Source organism: Hoplias malabaricus, chromosome 5 (genome assembly GCF_029633855.1).
Source record: "Hoplias malabaricus isolate fHopMal1 chromosome 5, fHopMal1.hap1, whole genome shotgun sequence".
In the NCBI taxonomy this organism is placed as follows: Eukaryota; Metazoa; Chordata; class Actinopteri; order Characiformes; family Erythrinidae; genus Hoplias; species Hoplias malabaricus.
In genome coordinates, this window is record NC_089804.1 from 21,810,077 (window position 1) to 21,827,065 (window position 16,989).

Genomic DNA, 16,989 nt, shown 5'->3' on the forward strand with positions numbered 1-16,989 from the left:
TGTGTCCGCGTGGGTTTCCTCCGGGTGACTGTCTGTGAGGAGTGTGGTGTCTTCTCCCTTTGTCCGCGTGGGTTTCCTCCGGGTGACTGTCTGTGAGGAGTGTGGTGTCTTCTCCCTTTGTCCGTGTGGGTTTCCTCCGGGTGCTCCGATTTCCTCCCACAGTCCAAAAACACACGTTGGTAGGTGGATTGGCGACTCAAAAGTGTCCATAGGTGTGAGTGTGTGTGTGTTGCCCTGTGAAGGACTGGTGCCCCCTCCAGGGTGTATTCCCACCTTGTACCCAATGATTCCAGGTAGGCTCTGGACCCACCGTGACCCTGAACTGGATAAGGGTTACAGACAATGAATGAATTAATATATCGTGAGTCTGTATCTATTTCTGAGAGGAATCTGAGAACCAAAATTGTGCAGTGTTTTTTTCCCCCCTTGTTTCCTCTCTGTTCTCACTGTATACTATGAGCAGATAAGAGTTTTTCTATTGATCCGGAAGCAACAGAACACCATTCCCTATATCAACGCTTCATATTTCACATGTGACAGGGATGTAAAGTTCCCATGAGGGGAATGTTGTCCTTGGTCATGTGTGATAACTGTGGGACTGAACACATCTGCAGAGCGGGTGGGAGCATATACATACAGTACATTACCCCAGTGTTCAGTACAGCACTGGCAGTAAAGGCAGCAAGCAGAGAAATAGTGTCCTGCCGCACTGCAGACACGTTGAAGCTACTCCTGCTCGCCGTTCTCAGCGCTCTGGGTGAGAGGTCTTCTGCGCTCCCCTGGATACAGGCCGACTGATCCAAAGCTAAACAAGTCCTACGTCTCTTTGCTTCATTTTCTCTCTGCTTCACTCGTTCTGTTGCTCTGCAGCTCTTGCTGATGAGAAGCCCAAGCCTCTTTTCCTGGAGGACGTGGAGGGAAGAGACGTGGGTGGTGAAGTAGCAAAACCATACGCCTGGCCCTGGCAGGTACTCAACTCAGTCCCCCTTTATTGAGGCAGCAGCAGCCTCAGCTCCTCTGGAAAGGTTTTACACTAGACGTCAGAGCATTGTTGTGAAGATTTGATGGCATTCAGCCACAAAAAGGCACATGAGGTCTGACGCTGATATTGTATTAGCTCTGAATCACAAATATTAATGCAACTCTTCACTCCAGGGAACACAATCCCACCGCTGAGGGCTCTACACCGCTCACACAGTCTCACATTTGGCATTAGACATTGAGCTTTTAGGCTCATGCACATCTGCTCCTATGCTTTTCTACTCAGATTATACAAACAGTGTGGAATCCAGCTGTTACGCAGCAAGAATTAGAGTAAAATATGTTTTAATTTAAAGGAGCACTAGGTAAGATTTGATATTGTTGCTCCTGGGCTCCCCCTACAGTTGCAGAATGTGATTTGCTTTTACAGCACGGTCATGAAATCAGGGGGGGCGGGGGAGAGAGGGGTGGGTGACCTCTTACCCTCCTCCAAATGTTACATAGTGCCGTTTCTGCAGTGCTGAACCTGGAGTAGCAATGACAGAGGACAGCAGAGCATCACAATCATTTTGAAACTTGACTTGTACGGTAAAAACATTACCTAGTGTTCCTTTAATCACTTGCAGTTTGCCAAGAATATCCAAATGTAGCTAATGCCATCTTCTCCTCCCTCAGGTCTCTCTCCAGTTCCTGTCCGGCAGCTCATAGCATCACACCCACGGAGGGACCCTGGTCAAGAGAGGACGACTGATGACTGCTGCTCACTGTGTGGACAGGTATCAATAGTACACTATATCATCTGCTTTTTAAACTCTCTGTGTTCAGTAGATTGTCTACACAAACTAGCCTAAAGACCTGGAAGCTCACACCATAAAAACCATCACACACACAAAAAAAAGCTTTAGTTTGCTTCATACAACAATGCAAACTTTCAAACCTGTGCTCCAGACTGTAATAAAAGAGCATAAACCCAACATCTCCAATAAGATTTCAACTTCAACTTTAAACTGGGTCAAGTTAACAAATCCCCTTCTGATGTTATGAGAAGATACACAGTGAGTTTCACAGCTAAAAAGACTTGTTTTGTTTATAAAAACCTCCTTAAGGAACACTTCAAGGAATGTAATATGTAAATATTCACCTAGATTCATGCAGACATTTGTGAATGCATTTTGTTTTTTAAGGAGAAGAAGAAGTGATTCTTTATTAATCCCTTTGGAAAAACTGTCCCTACATTTAACCCAGTGAAATAGCAGTAAACACACACACACACACATATAAATACACATCAGTGCCCAGGGAGCAGTTGTAGTTTGAGATGGGCTTTTGAGGGAAGGGAAAGCACTGTTCTTTCACTCCCCACTCCCTCGTTTTTCCTGCTAGTCCTGTGAATCCATCTGGTAACGTTCTATAGCCCTCTGCCTCTTTAGGCTACAGCTAGTAAGAGGCTTGTGTCTCCATTATTTTATACAGCTTTTCTGATGGTACACTCATGATTATTATTATTTTTTTTCTCTGCAACCGTGCAATTTCCTCAGCATTACTAATATTCCATTCTAGAAGAATTTCATGTGGGTGGTACTCACAGCCTCCTACTCCACACTGCTCTAATGACCTTTATGAATTTGGCTCTGTGCTGTTCTAATCTTCCTCCAATACCAAACACTGCAAATTATACCGAAAACTCCTGCAGACTCACAGCTTTAACGCGTGACCTGCCAATAATTCTTGTGCATGTGTACTCATAGACAAAAGGCCTATTGTGTGGTGCCTGGGGATCGTAACAGCACTAAGGTAAGGAGCAGTATAGCTCCATCAGCCGAGTCTACATTCACCCCAACTGGAACTCCAACATGATCTCAAACGGGTGAGTCGCCTACATCTACATGTCGACAAGCTGTTGTTGCGGAATCTTCTGGAAGAGTAGATAAAAACCAGCTTATGCTTTGTCTAAGAAATATCATTCTAACTTAGGGTGACCAGACCTGAGATGGTGAAAAAGAGGACACTCGCTGCCATTGTATTCTTAGCTGAACCTGTGTGTGCTTTTAGGTCCTTTACACCTTTATTTACTACACAAAACATGGGAATTTCTTTTTTAATTCATCCAAGAACTTACATTTACGTTTCGGCGTAGCTGCTCGAGATGAGGGTGGGTACATGAGCTTTGCCTGACGTAAACAAGGACTACAGACGTGCAGACTGAACAATTAAATGTTTACAGAGAAGGTTATCGACCAATAACGGTAGCTCTACACTCAGACCGTCCAATCAGAAGATTTTAGGCTACTTCACCACACCCCCTTCTCACTCAAGTGAACCAATCGGAGTAGGGGAGGGCGGGACTAGTTTGTGAACGAAACTTCTCGAAATTCTATGTAAGCTCTAGAAAAACAAAATCCCGGACGTTTGTGAAATTCCGCCCGGACATTTTTTTAAGTCTAAAAAAGAGGACATGTCCGGGTAAAAGAGGACATCTGTTCACCCTAACTAACTGGTATTTGACAAAATACAATATATCTCTTCAAAAGAAATATATCGTGAAAAACAGGTCAATGTAGAAAAAGAAGGCCAATTGATATGTTTAAAGGTGCACTACATGCCCCTTTTCTCCCAAGGGGTCCTAATAAAACCTGTTTGGTCAAAACACCACAAGCCCCGCAGCAGTGTTCCAGCCTGTTCCTTTAAATAATAAAGAGCTGCACGCAGTTCACCCCAACCCTGAGCGCACAGCAGTGAAGAGCAAGGAGCCAAAGCTCTGTTTTTTAGCCGTTTTAACTCAGTATTCTTACTTCTCTGTACTCATTTTGCTGTGTTCAATCTCCTCTTTGTGTTCTCACATAAACGCCAATTCAGTGCTGTGATTGTAGATTTTAGATTGTAGAGTATATTAATATTTTGTGTATTAACCTGCTCAAATATTACACTATAAACATTACTAGATATAATGTATAAGGCTTAAACTAAAGCCAAGACTAAACTGAATTTGAATCAGTGGGGATTTACCACTGGCATCGGCCTAAGATTGGTCTAAATCCTTATCTGGGAACACAGCCCATACTATTAGTGCTGAGTATACATTTGGGGCAGAGCATAAACACGATGGAGCAAGTGCAGATAAAGTAAAGTAGGTTATAAAATAAGTGTTATATCACAGTTTGCTCTTACGTGGGTTGCTTTCCAGTTCCTCAGGTTTCAGAAATAGATTTCATATTTTCAGTCTAAAAATAAAAGTCTCTGTTCTATTTCCCTTTGATCACAGGTATGACATCGCTCCGCTCCGTCTCTACTCCGACGCCACTCTGAACTCCTATGTCCAGCTGGGTTCTCTCCCTCCCTCTGGTCAGGTCTTGCCCCATAATAACCCTTGCTACATCACCGGCTGGGGCCGCACGCAGAGTGAGAATTGGGCATCATCTGGTCACCGGATATATGCCCTCCTTTATAAGTAACTTGCTTAAAGGAGCAATCCGTCAGTTTGACCACTGATTCTTCTTCACGTTAAGGAACAGCCGTTATCTTGACATCTAGCGTCCCGGACGTATGAAAGTACAGTAATAAACCAGTTTTAAACACCCTCATGTGGTGGAGCCATGGAGCACAAATGTATAATTCATCATATTCATAATCAGTGCCAGTTTTATTTCTAATAACCATGACTGGTTGCTCTTTAAATAAACATAAGATGTTAAATGATTTTTCTCAAATGATTTCCCTAGAAACGTCACTTTAATCGTGTACCATTGTCTCTCTTTAACTCCAGCTGGAGGATCTCTCTCCTTCAACCTAAAGCAGGCCCACCTCCCCGTAGTGGACCATAAGACCTGCTCCAGCAGCGGCTGGTGAGGAGGTTCAGTTAAAACTTTAATGGTTTGCGCTGGAGGCGGAAGTCTCTCGGGTTGCCAGGTATCCTGAATTTATATTCATGCATTCAATTTAATATCTACGTTTCCGGCCCAGATCAACAGCACCAAGCCAGTGACCCCAACAAATATATTCAGGGTCACGGTGAATGCAGGGCTCACACAGAATTCTCCACCAATCACAAAACTCACCCAGTCACTCACACCACCCTAGTACATTATTAAAAAATAATATTGAACCTAATAACTTCCTAAATATGATCGTTCAGGCTAAACAAATCACACAGACAGTACATGGAAACTAAAATGAGTTACAATTTATAACAAATAAGTATAAACAATGATTAACTGCCATTCACAAAGATCTCTACTTGTTCCTGCCCCTGTCTCTCACTGGTTCACTACAGGACGACTCTGATGGACCCCTGAGCTGTCAGGTGTAATACATCCATGGAGTCACCAGCTTTGTTTCTGCTCAAGGCTGCAGCGTGCAGAAGAAGGCTACAGTCTTCACACAAGTCTCTACCTTCATCAGCTGGTTGGAGAACGTATGTAGTTCTGCAGCACAAAATCAGACAGTATTATAAGGTTAACTCAGCTGAGAAGACTGAGATATTGCTGTCTATTGAGTTATGGCCATTTCTTGCAGATAATGAAATAAAAAGCCAGAGAAAGTGATGACATTCCCGGAGACGAAGATCCAGTTCATCGATCTGGAACATGACAAAACTTCACATGAAAATCATCAGCTTTTTGTTGTCATGTTTAATGAGCTTTAATGTCATATTTAATGAAGCTTAAAAACAAAGTGTTGAATTTGTCGCTTGTGAAAATAACATTTTATATTAATATTATTAAATGATCACAAAATATCATTCAAATATCATATTTTACATTGTCACAGATAAAAGGTACCTGCAAAAATCACATATAACTCTGCTAATACTGTACTGCATACAAATCTCCCTGTATTTGATCCATGAGCAGTCAGTCCATATTTGATGTACATTCAGATACACAGGTAGCAATCAGAAACAGCATGTTCCATAGTCAGATCAGCCAGAAGATTAAAAAGGTAATCCATTTTCTGACAGAGGTCAGAGCTTTGCACATTTTACACTGAGCACTTGGTTTCAGAATGAGCTTAAAATATGTATAATACAGATGGAAAATATTCATTCATTTATTCATTCATTCATTATCTGTAACCCTTATCCAGTTCAGGGTCGCGGTGGGTCCAGAGCCTACCTGGAATCATTGGGTGCAAGGCAGGAATACACCCTGGAGGGGGCGCCAATCCTGATGGGAAACATAGTTCTTCTAATGTAGTTTGTGTCATTAATGGAAAAATATCATGATCTATATCATCTGTGTCTAGCCCCATAAGCTACGAAAGATACATAAACATGCACTGAAACCATTTCGTACAACCTTAGGTGTAATTTAGATCTTTCTATTTTTGGCCCATTAAGTAAATACTGATCTATAAAATAACCCATAGCTTCCTCATTTTTGGAATATCAACCAGAAAATCAATCAGAAAATCTAATACCCAACATGCATTGGAGTTTCAAGGTACTGCCACATTATACGGGTTTACCTGAGGACTCTGTAGTGAGTCAGGATTTTTGGATTAGCAAATCAAGCTTTACCAACATCTCTATACACAACCGGCTCAGTCCTTACAGAAGTTCGCCTGTTATGTGGTAAATTATTTTGTGGTTGGGTTCAACTGAGCGAGGAATTGCTGGTCCTTAAGTATTAATCAGATGTAGGCTGACTTTAGCTAAAGCTTAGAGCAGCAATGTTCAGGCTTTTTAGTCGTTTCACTGTTCTCAGTACATGAGAGTGTAGTCCTGACTCTGTGCACAGTTTATTTCGGCACTGCTTAAAGAAATTCAGGATGTAACACTCCAGAAAACTGAAAAGTGAAACAGCTGCTACTACCAATTAGGACAGAGATATTTCTGCTTTTTTATCTAGCAAATATCGAGTACATCATAGAGACATACAACTACATTCCAGGAAAAATGCTTGCTTTCTAAACAAATATATTTAAAAAATCGTAATCTTTAGTCTGTATTGACTATGTACATTCATCGTCATTGTGCGTAATGTAATGAATAAAAAGGTTTGCTAAGGACAAAGGAGCAACAGAAAGATTATATTATATAATACAGGTCCAGAATGAGGTCAAAGGCCTTCTTGTGGTCAGTAGGAGCATCTCTATTGTGTCCCAATCAGTAAACATAAATATATTGAAAGGAGGCTCCAAACAAAGGTCCAGAGTGTAAAACCTCGCCCAGAATTTAGTTTCAACCGTCCTGACCCCTCTGAGGCCACTTTGAAGTGGTTTGAGAAGCAAGGCAGTTGGAATGAAACTCTGGAGAGGTTTACATTTACTTCTGTCTCCTCTGATTTTAAAGCCAGGGATCTTTCATCATCTTCCTTTAGTGCTGCTTTACAATAAAGGTGACAGCAGAAGTCCCTTAATCATAGACATCAGCTCATACCACAACCTCAACAGAAGGGGCTTTGGGGTAACCTAAGCTCCTTAAGCACAAATAGCAGCTCACACTACACCATCCACAGAGCCCAGCTTGCTTTGCTTGGTGTGTTCAGCCTCATCCTGAGAGCTCAGTACTGAGAAGGTCTGCTTATATTCCTGCAGGATCTTTACCACACCCGTATGGCCAAACTGCATCGCATCATCCAGAGGGATGTTTCCCCACCTGGAGAACACAGGATTTTAGGATTATTATAACTGCAACAGCAAAAAATACATAAGAATTAACAGCGATTTGAGAAAATTCAAAGATTTTCACCTGTCCTTTACAAAAGGGTTCACTCTGCAGGCCTGGGTTAAAAACTGCACAACCTCCACATGACCTGGAACAAGTGACAGTTACTAAGGTCAGTTTAGTACTGGATTTAAAGCTAATTCAAGTTAATAGATCAAATTGCCTTGTTTTCTGAGAGAATCAGCAATAACTAGTTGGAATGACAGTGTTATAAAATATTTTACATTCTCCAGTCCTCTCTCTACTATAAAAAAAAAAAAAAGACAGCACGAGTGCACACAATTATTGGCAAATTTAGATTAATAATACTTGACATATTCTTTATATCGTCATTTTGAAGGATTCCAGCTTGTATTTTGTCAATAAAGCATGATTTTGCAATGTTTTATATGGTTTCTTACTATTTAGAATGAGTGCAGTTTTATTGTTTAGCCTTTTTTAAGACCCTCAGTACCATTCAGATTGACAGTGATGAATTTAAATGAACTTTAATGAAGCTGTTAATCTGTTTTTCCAACACAATTTTCTACCTTCTGCAGCAGCAACATGAAGAGCTGTACGACAGTCGTAGTCTTTCTGGTCTAAGTCTATTGAGGACAGAGCAAACCTGAGGAAAGGTATATAATTAAGAGAGATGCACAGCATAAAAAAAACACACATAATAACTAGCTGTAGCTGTTAAGCACTGAATTACCTCCTGAGGGCTGAAACATCTCCACTATGGGCTGCAAACATCACGTTCACCACAGACTTGTTCTGCAAAGAGGCAAATAGAAAAAGAGAACGAGAGAAAGCAATGTTAAAGTTCATTAGGTCCAGGGAGGTAGAAGTGATAAAACTGCTTCTGCGGCTCACCAGAAATAGTTTAAAACATATTTATTACAAATGAAATGTGCCTAATGCTTGCGTGCGGATAAGAAAATATTGCAATTACCTATATTCAATTTAATGCAATCTATATCCCACAGGGGAGTAAATGAACTTTTAAGTAAACCATCATTAGAAGCACATTAAATCTAGAATTGTTCCACTTTCAAATAAAAAAAGAAACTGTAGGTTCATTATTGTTCTCAAAGGAAATCAATAAGCAACGCTTATGTTTGAATTCCTTATCTGTTCAGAATGAAATTGTTATTTTGTGGAGCTGCAGAAACATTATAGTCCTCGATTACATGAGATTACACAAGTAAAAAATATACTGCGCTGGAGGAGTTACATCTCACAAAACTCTTATCTTACTTTAATGTTCTGAGATTCTCGACCAATATCTTACCACGTGAAGCCTTCAGAGGCTTTAAAAAATAGGCAAAATTCACCAAGTGCTATAGCGCCATCTGCTGGACAAAATTGTCATCAGACTATTGACTTGTACCAGACTCACCCTGTCTTCTCCCGACTGCCGACGTGGATCTTGCTTCTTTGCAAAGTGTCTCAGATTATCATAGTTATGGAAGTTGAACAAGGAAACCAGCTCCTGGTTAAAAATGAGGATAAAATGTGGCATGTCTACTATCCCCAGCTTTAACCAAAATGATGATTCAATGGATGAGTTATATTCTAGCACCAAAAAATTGCCATGAAAATGAAGAGAAGGTTTTACGCTCACCTGACAGAAGCGGATGCCTCTCACACTGTTCCCCAATTTGTCCAAAGGTGGTGACCAGCACATGACCCCCATCACATTGGGCACAATTAACAACACAGCTCCTGAGACCCCTGATTTTGCAGGTAAACCCACCTAAATACAAAAACAAAAACAAAAACAAAAAAATAAGCAAGGATGCTGTCATTAAATAATGTTTCAAATTATCAATACAGCATTTAAAATAAATGTAAAAATCTTAATGTAATTCGGCAAATAATAAATACATTTAAGTTACATTTAAAAAATTACAGAATTATTTTACAGAAAATTGCAGAAATTACAGGACAATTACAGAAACATTTTATATTTATGGATTAACAGATTATGCCTAAACAAAAGTCCAACACTAAATCTAACCACTTACCATTACATTTGAACAAACCTCAGCCCACACAGTGTGTTCAAACTTTATTCAAAGATCAGACGTACTGTGTCTCGACTGGATGACAATCCCCATAATCAGACTAATGTATAAAGGACTTAAATGTGGTCTTATCTCAACCATAACTAGCTCATTTCTCAAGCTCATGACTCACGTGGAAGGCAAACTGTCCAGAGAAGTCATACATGCCACAAGAGTGCATGAGGCTCAGTGTGTTTCTCACAGCCTCTGCGCTGAGGACCGTCTCGCCTGTGATTGGACAGATTCCTCCATTTGCCAACGTTGCCGCCATCACACTCCCAGACTCGCACGTCACCTCTATAGAGCACAGCTGACAGAAAAATATACACTTAAGCGTTTATACATTTATTCCATTAAAACCAGTGTGCAAGCAGCATGAGACTACACCCATGTGCTCTCCAAGCAGTCTTTTACATTAGGACTTAATAATACCAACACTCTCTGCATTGCCTTCATAAATGAAATATTAAAATTTAAGGTTTTTATGACACAGAACAAGCAAAACACCAATATTGAAAAAGGAAGGAATATCTAAATAGTATAACCGTGATTTTTAATTTAGCAAACGGAAATATACTTAAAATCAAACATTAGTTAAACAACATCAAATGTCAGCACTCTGTACTACATCCCTATCTCAATAGTCAAATATAAAAATACAGTGGAACCTCTACTAACGAAACCTATACTAATGAACTTTCCAAGATATGAACCGGGCATTTGAATATTTTTTGCCTCCACTAACGAACCACGACTCTAGAAACGAACCTGAGCCTCCTCCGAGCCGGCGGCTGGAAATGGCCACTGACCCCAATCGGCGAGTCTCCCAGCGCCCAGACTTGAGTGAGCTTTTAAGATTAGCAAATTGTAGCTTTAGCAATTTAGCATTAGTGTAAATAGCAGACATCGACATTCGTGCTAAGTTAAGCCGTACCTACGCTTCGTCTCCCGACATTCACCACCTACTCTCCGTTATTTCTGTTTCCACTGTATTTCTCTTTTATTTTTAGTAACGCTACATGTATTTTGTTACTAATTTGAGAGTGTTGTAAACATATATCAGTGCCAAAAGGGTGACTTTTGGGGTGGGGGCTGGAACGCATTAATTGCTTTTCCATTATTTTAAATGGGGAAAATTGACTCGAGAAATGAACTTTTCCACTTACGAACCGGGTCACAGAACGGATCAAGTTCATAGGTAGAGGTTCCACTGTATATAAGGAAACTATTGAAACTTACCTGGAAGTAAAAGTCTAGAGCATCGATCATTTCGGCTCCGCGAGGAAAACACTGCAGACAAACACAGGACTGTAAGCAAGACTTGTTACACTGAGTGGCTTTAACACAAGCTTCAATAGCATGTCGAATACAAAATGAACCTTTTTCTCCTTGAGGTAGTAGCCAATTGCAAAGTTCCGGTCACCCGTCTCTTTTTCTGATTGAAACCTGGACAAAAATGAAATGGCATTACACAAAATCAATGTCAGCAACAATGGGGGAAAAAAAACCCTTATGTGAGGCAAACACTCACGTGGCATTACTGAAGCCTGCATACTCCGTGCCTGCCATTTTCTTCACAAAGTCCATCACCTGGAGAAGACCAAGAAAATAAGTTAGAAAATCTGTTTTTGAAATAAATACACTGTAATAAGCCATAGGCCTTGAAGGCGTATTCATCCAATGACTAATGAGTTACTTACATAGTCAAATTTCTCTGCTTTGTTAGTCCCAGGCTGAAAAGACATGAGAATGACTACAAACATTCTTCAGAGAAACATGAGGGTCTACTGTGTGTATAAATGTTTGATACATGGTCAGCTGTTAAAGACACAGGCAGATTTGAGATTTTAAAAAGTAATAATAATAATAATGCGTAGTTAACTCCTAGCAAAGCGCTTATTTTCTAAGCATTCGTTGCTTAAGGCTTATTAGCGATTACTACACCACACGGTAAATAGAATTTCTGATTAATGTGTAAACACTTGACATCAGAGGTTTAGTGTGTTTGCCCTGGCCTTGATCTCGATGTGGCCACCATCTGTGTGTTTAGGCGCGTGGGTGGGCGTGTCTATGTGTGTATACAATGTTTGTGTGAGGTGTCAACGGAGGGGTATGTGTTTTGTAGGGCATCAGTCCAGCCAATAGTCAGGTGTGTTTACAGGAGGTGTGTGCTTATAGTATCTCAAAGGAAAATACGGCTTCATGAGGCATACAACATAGAAGTCCTTAATTCTGAGTGTCATGTAAAAATAATACTAACAAAATGATGAGAGGCAAACTGTGTCCTTGTAGTGAACCAAGATATATTTACATTCAGAAAATAGTCAATTTTACTTAAAATGAACCTGATGCAGAAGTGTTGTACACGTTTAACATTTACATACAATTTTTAATGACATGGCAGAATGTAGTCCCAACACAAGATTAAAGAGTTCATTATCCCGATTCCTCATGTGAAACTCTTCCTGTCTGAGTATGGTTTAAGTGTACACCAGCAAGGTGAGTGTATACAGCACATTTACACACACTGCACATGTTCAGAACACCTAAACCTGTGTCATTAACAGAGATTTAGTTTATCACATCAGTCCTGGGTGTGTGTGACATGGTAGTGATGGACATGTGTGTTTACCTTGATAAGAGAGCTGATGACAATTGCTCCTGCGTTCACCATGGGATTGTGAGGTTTATCTGGGGATAAAAATCAGTGTTTTCATGCACGGAGCATTATGAGAGATTATTATGTACATAAACATATCACAGATAAATGAGTAGCTGCGCATGTACGGTGTTTCTGAGAAATTGTTTAAACTCGCAGTGACACTTGGACATGTGCATGTTCAAAGATATTGGTCTAAACATTTATTTATTTAAAGCAGATCATGGAGTAAATGCTGCTTTTTTTCAAGGCCACCATCCAGTGCATATTCCTGAAAGATAAAATGGGGCCAAACACAAAACAGCAGTTTTCGCTCATATTTTATTACCTCAAAAATATTTTCCCTTGATTCAGCTTTAAAGAGGATACGCAAAAGTCTTAGAAATTGTTTATTTGAGAAACCGATTTAATATACGAAGCTAAATGAGCTCAGCTGGGTTCCAGGTGAAAGACATGTACAGTATAAAAGTGCTGAATATCTTTGATGCCTGCTCAGGATTTTCCAGCAATCGAAATCTCAGCAAGTGCAATGAAATTATGTTACATAATATTTAGACAAGTACTTCACACTAAAATTCTGTCTATTTTGCCTGAATGAGTGTAAACTCAGTGACTAAGTGGGTACTGATTTGCATAACGCTGATTGGTGTCTGTTCACTTTCATTCAGCAATGTTAGTATTCTGAGTGGTACCGTTATTTACTTTGTGTTATTATTAATGGAGGGCAAGCTGCGTTCTCTCACTCACCATCTTCATCGAGAGACAGCATGTTGAACTTCAGCCCACTGGGCTCTTTTCCCACAAATTGGTGCACATGCTCGGTTCCGTGCTCATGTACAGCAATAGCATACTCCAGTGGCTTCACACATGACTGCAGGCAGAACGGCACCTTGGTGTCTCCTGCTGAGTGCCTATCAACACACAGAAATATATTTACAATTATAACTATAGCATGGAACTTCTTTATACAGTGATAGAAAACATGTGAAAGCTCCAATACCATTTTACTATGAACAGTGGCCACAAGCAGAGTAGCGTCACTGGGGCAGATATTACTGCATTAAAAACAACACTCTAAACTGATTGCACACTTTATGTGAAGTGAAGGAAGGTTAATAACTGTTATGAAGATTTACTTTGGAGCTAGTTATTACATAAATGTATCTGTATACCTCTGACCATCCACTGTGCAGAGTGACATCCCCCACAGACTGGGGCTAAACTTGGCAAGATGTGGAATGTAGTCTGCTACCTGAGCACAAACAAACAACATGTGTTTGTTTTCAGTTTAATAATATATGATAAAAAAACAAATGCAAGTTCATGAAAGAAGTGAACAGTACAAAGCCAAACTGCTTACCTGTCCATCCTTCACCTGTTTAGTTCTGTTGTAGATCTGATTTATAACACTTATAAACTCTTCAAACTCAGGAATGATAAACTTCTTCCTAAAAGCCTGGGAGAGCAGGACAATGTTTCCACCTACACATCTGACACGACAAGAGAAACATCTGAATTATCATCCTCTCTTATTATTATTATTATTATTATGCTATATTACATGTTTACTAGTTCAGCAAACTCTTAAAAATTGCACAAAATGTTTCAGCAACTGAAAAAGATACATTAAATAGAGCTGTTTTCCACCATACCACATACACACATGTCTCATTCTACGGTGAATGTTCTCAAACATCTAAAAACCCATTTTATGCACAGGCATCTGAGTGTTGAGGGTCATCAGATGATCTGACCCTTTTTACACCTTTTTTATTAATCCGGCAAAATGAACGACAAACATGACACAGTATGCGCACCAGCCAAATGCAGTGTAGGTCAGAAAATGGAGGGGAGGCCAGCTAGAACCAATCATTAAAAATTGGCTTTCAAAAAATGACATGGAGATTGACTGTGGCTTAATAGAAATGATAGGTTTTTTAGAACATTAAGCTTTCACAAAATAAGGGTTGATGGCAGACCTCCTGGTTTATGAGGCACAAAATGAATTAAAGGTGCTGGCTTGGAGAGAAATGAATCTCCCCTCTTCCACCACTCTGATGTTGAAACAGTTTCATTAAAATTACATGCATCTGTCTCCATGCTCATGAAGTAATGACAGTCTGTGTGGTTTGATGGAACAGCTGTGTGAAGACAATGAAAACATAAATTAATTAAGAACGGCTTTCTGAATGTCAGGAGCTGTTTTATATTCAGGTACAAGGCTTGAATGTACTTGATTCTTCATTTATTCTCTATGTGCTACGGCAAGGAAAACATTTCTAATAACAGAAAAGGTTCCCGTTGTAATTCTGTTCACATTCATAAGATTTCATGCCTGACATATTCAGGCCATTAGGCACTGTTTGCCAACAGTGGTGCGCCCTGCCCACGTGTTATTTGAGTGAGTGAGCCTGGTGCTGGAGGACCAGAGCAGCTGTCGTCAAACTATTTATCCTGCAGCCCTGTGCCATTCTGATCACACATGTCAAAAATGTGTGTGCGCACACACACACACACGTACATATATATATATATATATACACACACACACTGTCCTCATATACAGCTACATTACACTGTATTTTTTTAAAAAAAGGGCTCAGCACCACACAGAGCCTTAGTAAAACTGAGGTAAATGCTGTGAGGTTATGAAAAGCTCCTCTCTGTCGAGCCAGTGTGATGAGTACAAGGGAGGTGGAATCAACACTTTGAAAAACTATATGATTAAAAACCTTTCCCACGTCTCTTGCTGCCCAGTCTGCGCTCCATATAAATTTGTAAATATAAGCTGTGCTGCTTTGCTTTCTCCTAAATTGGATTTGAAGACCATACTAACTTCCGGAATAGCTCCCGGTCCATCAGGACTTCACTGGTAGACTGTCGGACGGCTTTCCGCAGCTTCTCCATGCAGTCCCGAAGACGGGGGTCTGAGGTCAGCAGGCCAGTGCTTTTAATAGCCTGGGTGAGACAGAAGAGTTTAAAAAAAGTCCACCAAAACACAGCTCTCCGGGTTTACAGAGACAATCTGATGAAATCTCAAACTGCTCCTTTCAACCTGACAAAGGCTAAATAATAGCTCACAGCAATAAAGTGAGAAATGGGGACCCTCTCCTCTCCCTCGGTGATGGTGTAGAAAAGCAGATCCTCCAGTCCTGAGAAGAGCCCCTCACCTCTTTGACCACTGCGTGTGGAGAAAAATATATTATATTATTATTGTAAAGTCAATTTAAACCTATGGACTAACTCCTGTAAATGCCACATCTCTATACATCTGCTCTAGTAAACTCTTTAAGCTCAATAATGTGTGGAAACAACTTACAAAATTGTGGGAATGATTTAATAATGAATTGGAAATATCTAATTAGGCGTGGGTATATTTTAATGCATGGGAATTATTTCAAAATATGTGGGAATGATTAGACGTGGGTACTATTTAATAAATAATAGATAAATAATTTAATTAAGAGTTCATAGGGGATCATAGTTGAGATAAAATAAAATAAATAAGGTATAGGAATGACTTAAAAGGTGTGGGAACGCGATTTAAACCATTAGCCATATGTCTTATATGTCATAGCCACGTCTTATTTGGCACCTTCATTTATTTATTAGAGATGACACCTGAAGTTTTTAACTGTAATGTCCCTGGACTCTGTCTTCATTAAGGGGAATGAAGCAGTAGGTGTTCCAGAGTGTGAATAAAGACATGTCCACTCTGTTTCAGACTGTGTTTACTCACAGGTGGTTTGGCAGAACTTCGCCGCTGTTTGTTCTATCCTTGTTGAGGTAAAACTTCACTGAAGAGTCGTTATTAAAACTCCTTAAACACCGCTTCTGCCTCCAAACACCGAGGAAACTCGCTTTATGTTCGTCCTTCATTAAAAACCTGACGATTCCGAGGCTTCTCGACAGCATTACAGCTTTAAAACCGTTCATTTTTTCAGAAGAGCGCAGCGGAGGTTAATATTACTCTCAGCAGAGCGAGCCTTTAACGGACACTGCGCGCGCCATTCAGCAGTTGGACTTTAATTGAGTTGGACCTGTGACGTCGTCCTTGTTGCTGTGGTAACCGCGGTGACGATGAGATACTAAGGGTGAAAACATGGTGGACAAAAATATGTGACTTTACTTGTGCACCTGCTCACATAAGTTGGTCCATAACGGGACACTCTGGAGCTCCTGCAAATGAGCCTAAGCTCCCTATAACTAGTGCCAAAAAAGTGTAGGCTATAAAGCACTGAGCCGTGGAGCAGTGAACCTGCGCCTAAACAATACATTTTGAGCTGTTTTGTTAATTTGTGATCCAGAGCTAGTCAACTAATCTAGCACCAATGGCTACAAATTTCTAAAGGCTGGGTGCCATCAAACACTCACATCTGTTGTTGCAGCAAAGATGGAATCCTTAAAACCTTCCTACATTTAAGAAGAAATACCAAAAATTTGACTATATGCTGTAAGTTATTTATATCTATGTCCCATAGAGACTGGACAGATATCTGAATCTCTCTCTCTCTCTCTCTCTCTCTCTCTCTCTCTCTCTGTCTCTCTCTGTCTCAAACACAAAAACACACACGTACACATATATACTCACAAAAAAAGAAAGGTTTGACAGGCTGCTCTATGCAACTTTATTGAAT

General features: G+C 40.2%; 1 protein-coding gene across 2 annotated transcripts; it reads right to left on the minus strand.

Annotated features, from left to right (window-relative positions):
* Positions 1-4,781: 4,781 nt before the first annotated feature.
* Positions 4,782-16,334, minus strand: gls2b (glutaminase 2b (liver, mitochondrial)). Of its 2 annotated transcripts, none has more exons than XM_066670050.1 (19): positions 16,092-16,334; positions 15,434-15,533; positions 15,189-15,310; positions 13,713-13,842; positions 13,525-13,604; positions 13,100-13,263; positions 12,326-12,384; positions 11,394-11,426; positions 11,225-11,283; positions 11,073-11,139; positions 10,933-10,983; positions 9,827-10,003; positions 9,252-9,383; positions 9,027-9,119; positions 8,340-8,401; positions 8,176-8,252; positions 7,670-7,733; positions 7,421-7,576; positions 4,782-5,402 (listed from the first exon to the last, which is right to left on the minus strand). In XM_066670050.1, the coding sequence occupies exons 1-19, from the start codon at positions 16,286-16,288 to the stop codon at positions 5,246-5,248; spliced, it is 1,980 nt and encodes a 659-aa protein (XP_066526147.1). In that variant the 5' UTR covers positions 16,289-16,334; the 3' UTR covers positions 4,782-5,245. The 2 variants fall into 2 exon arrangements, with proteins under 2 accessions (XP_066526147.1, XP_066526148.1); XM_066670051.1 differs by having other exon boundaries at positions 5,199-5,402; positions 7,428-7,576.
* Between the last annotated feature and the right edge of the window lie 655 nt (positions 16,335-16,989).

Coding starts and splice junctions, on each gene's coding strand:
- gls2b (XM_066670050.1), bottom strand. CDS start 16,288: ATGAACGGTTTTAAAGCTGTAATGCTGTCGAGAAGCCTCGGAATCGTC. Junction 13,843..15,188: donor GACCGGGAGCTATTCCGGAA/GTTAGTATGGTC, acceptor TTGTCGTGTCAG/ATGTGTAGGTGGAAACATTG. Junction 13,264..13,524: donor TGCACAGTGGATGGTCAGAG/GTATACAGATAC, acceptor GTGTGTTGATAG/GCACTCAGCAGGAGACACCA.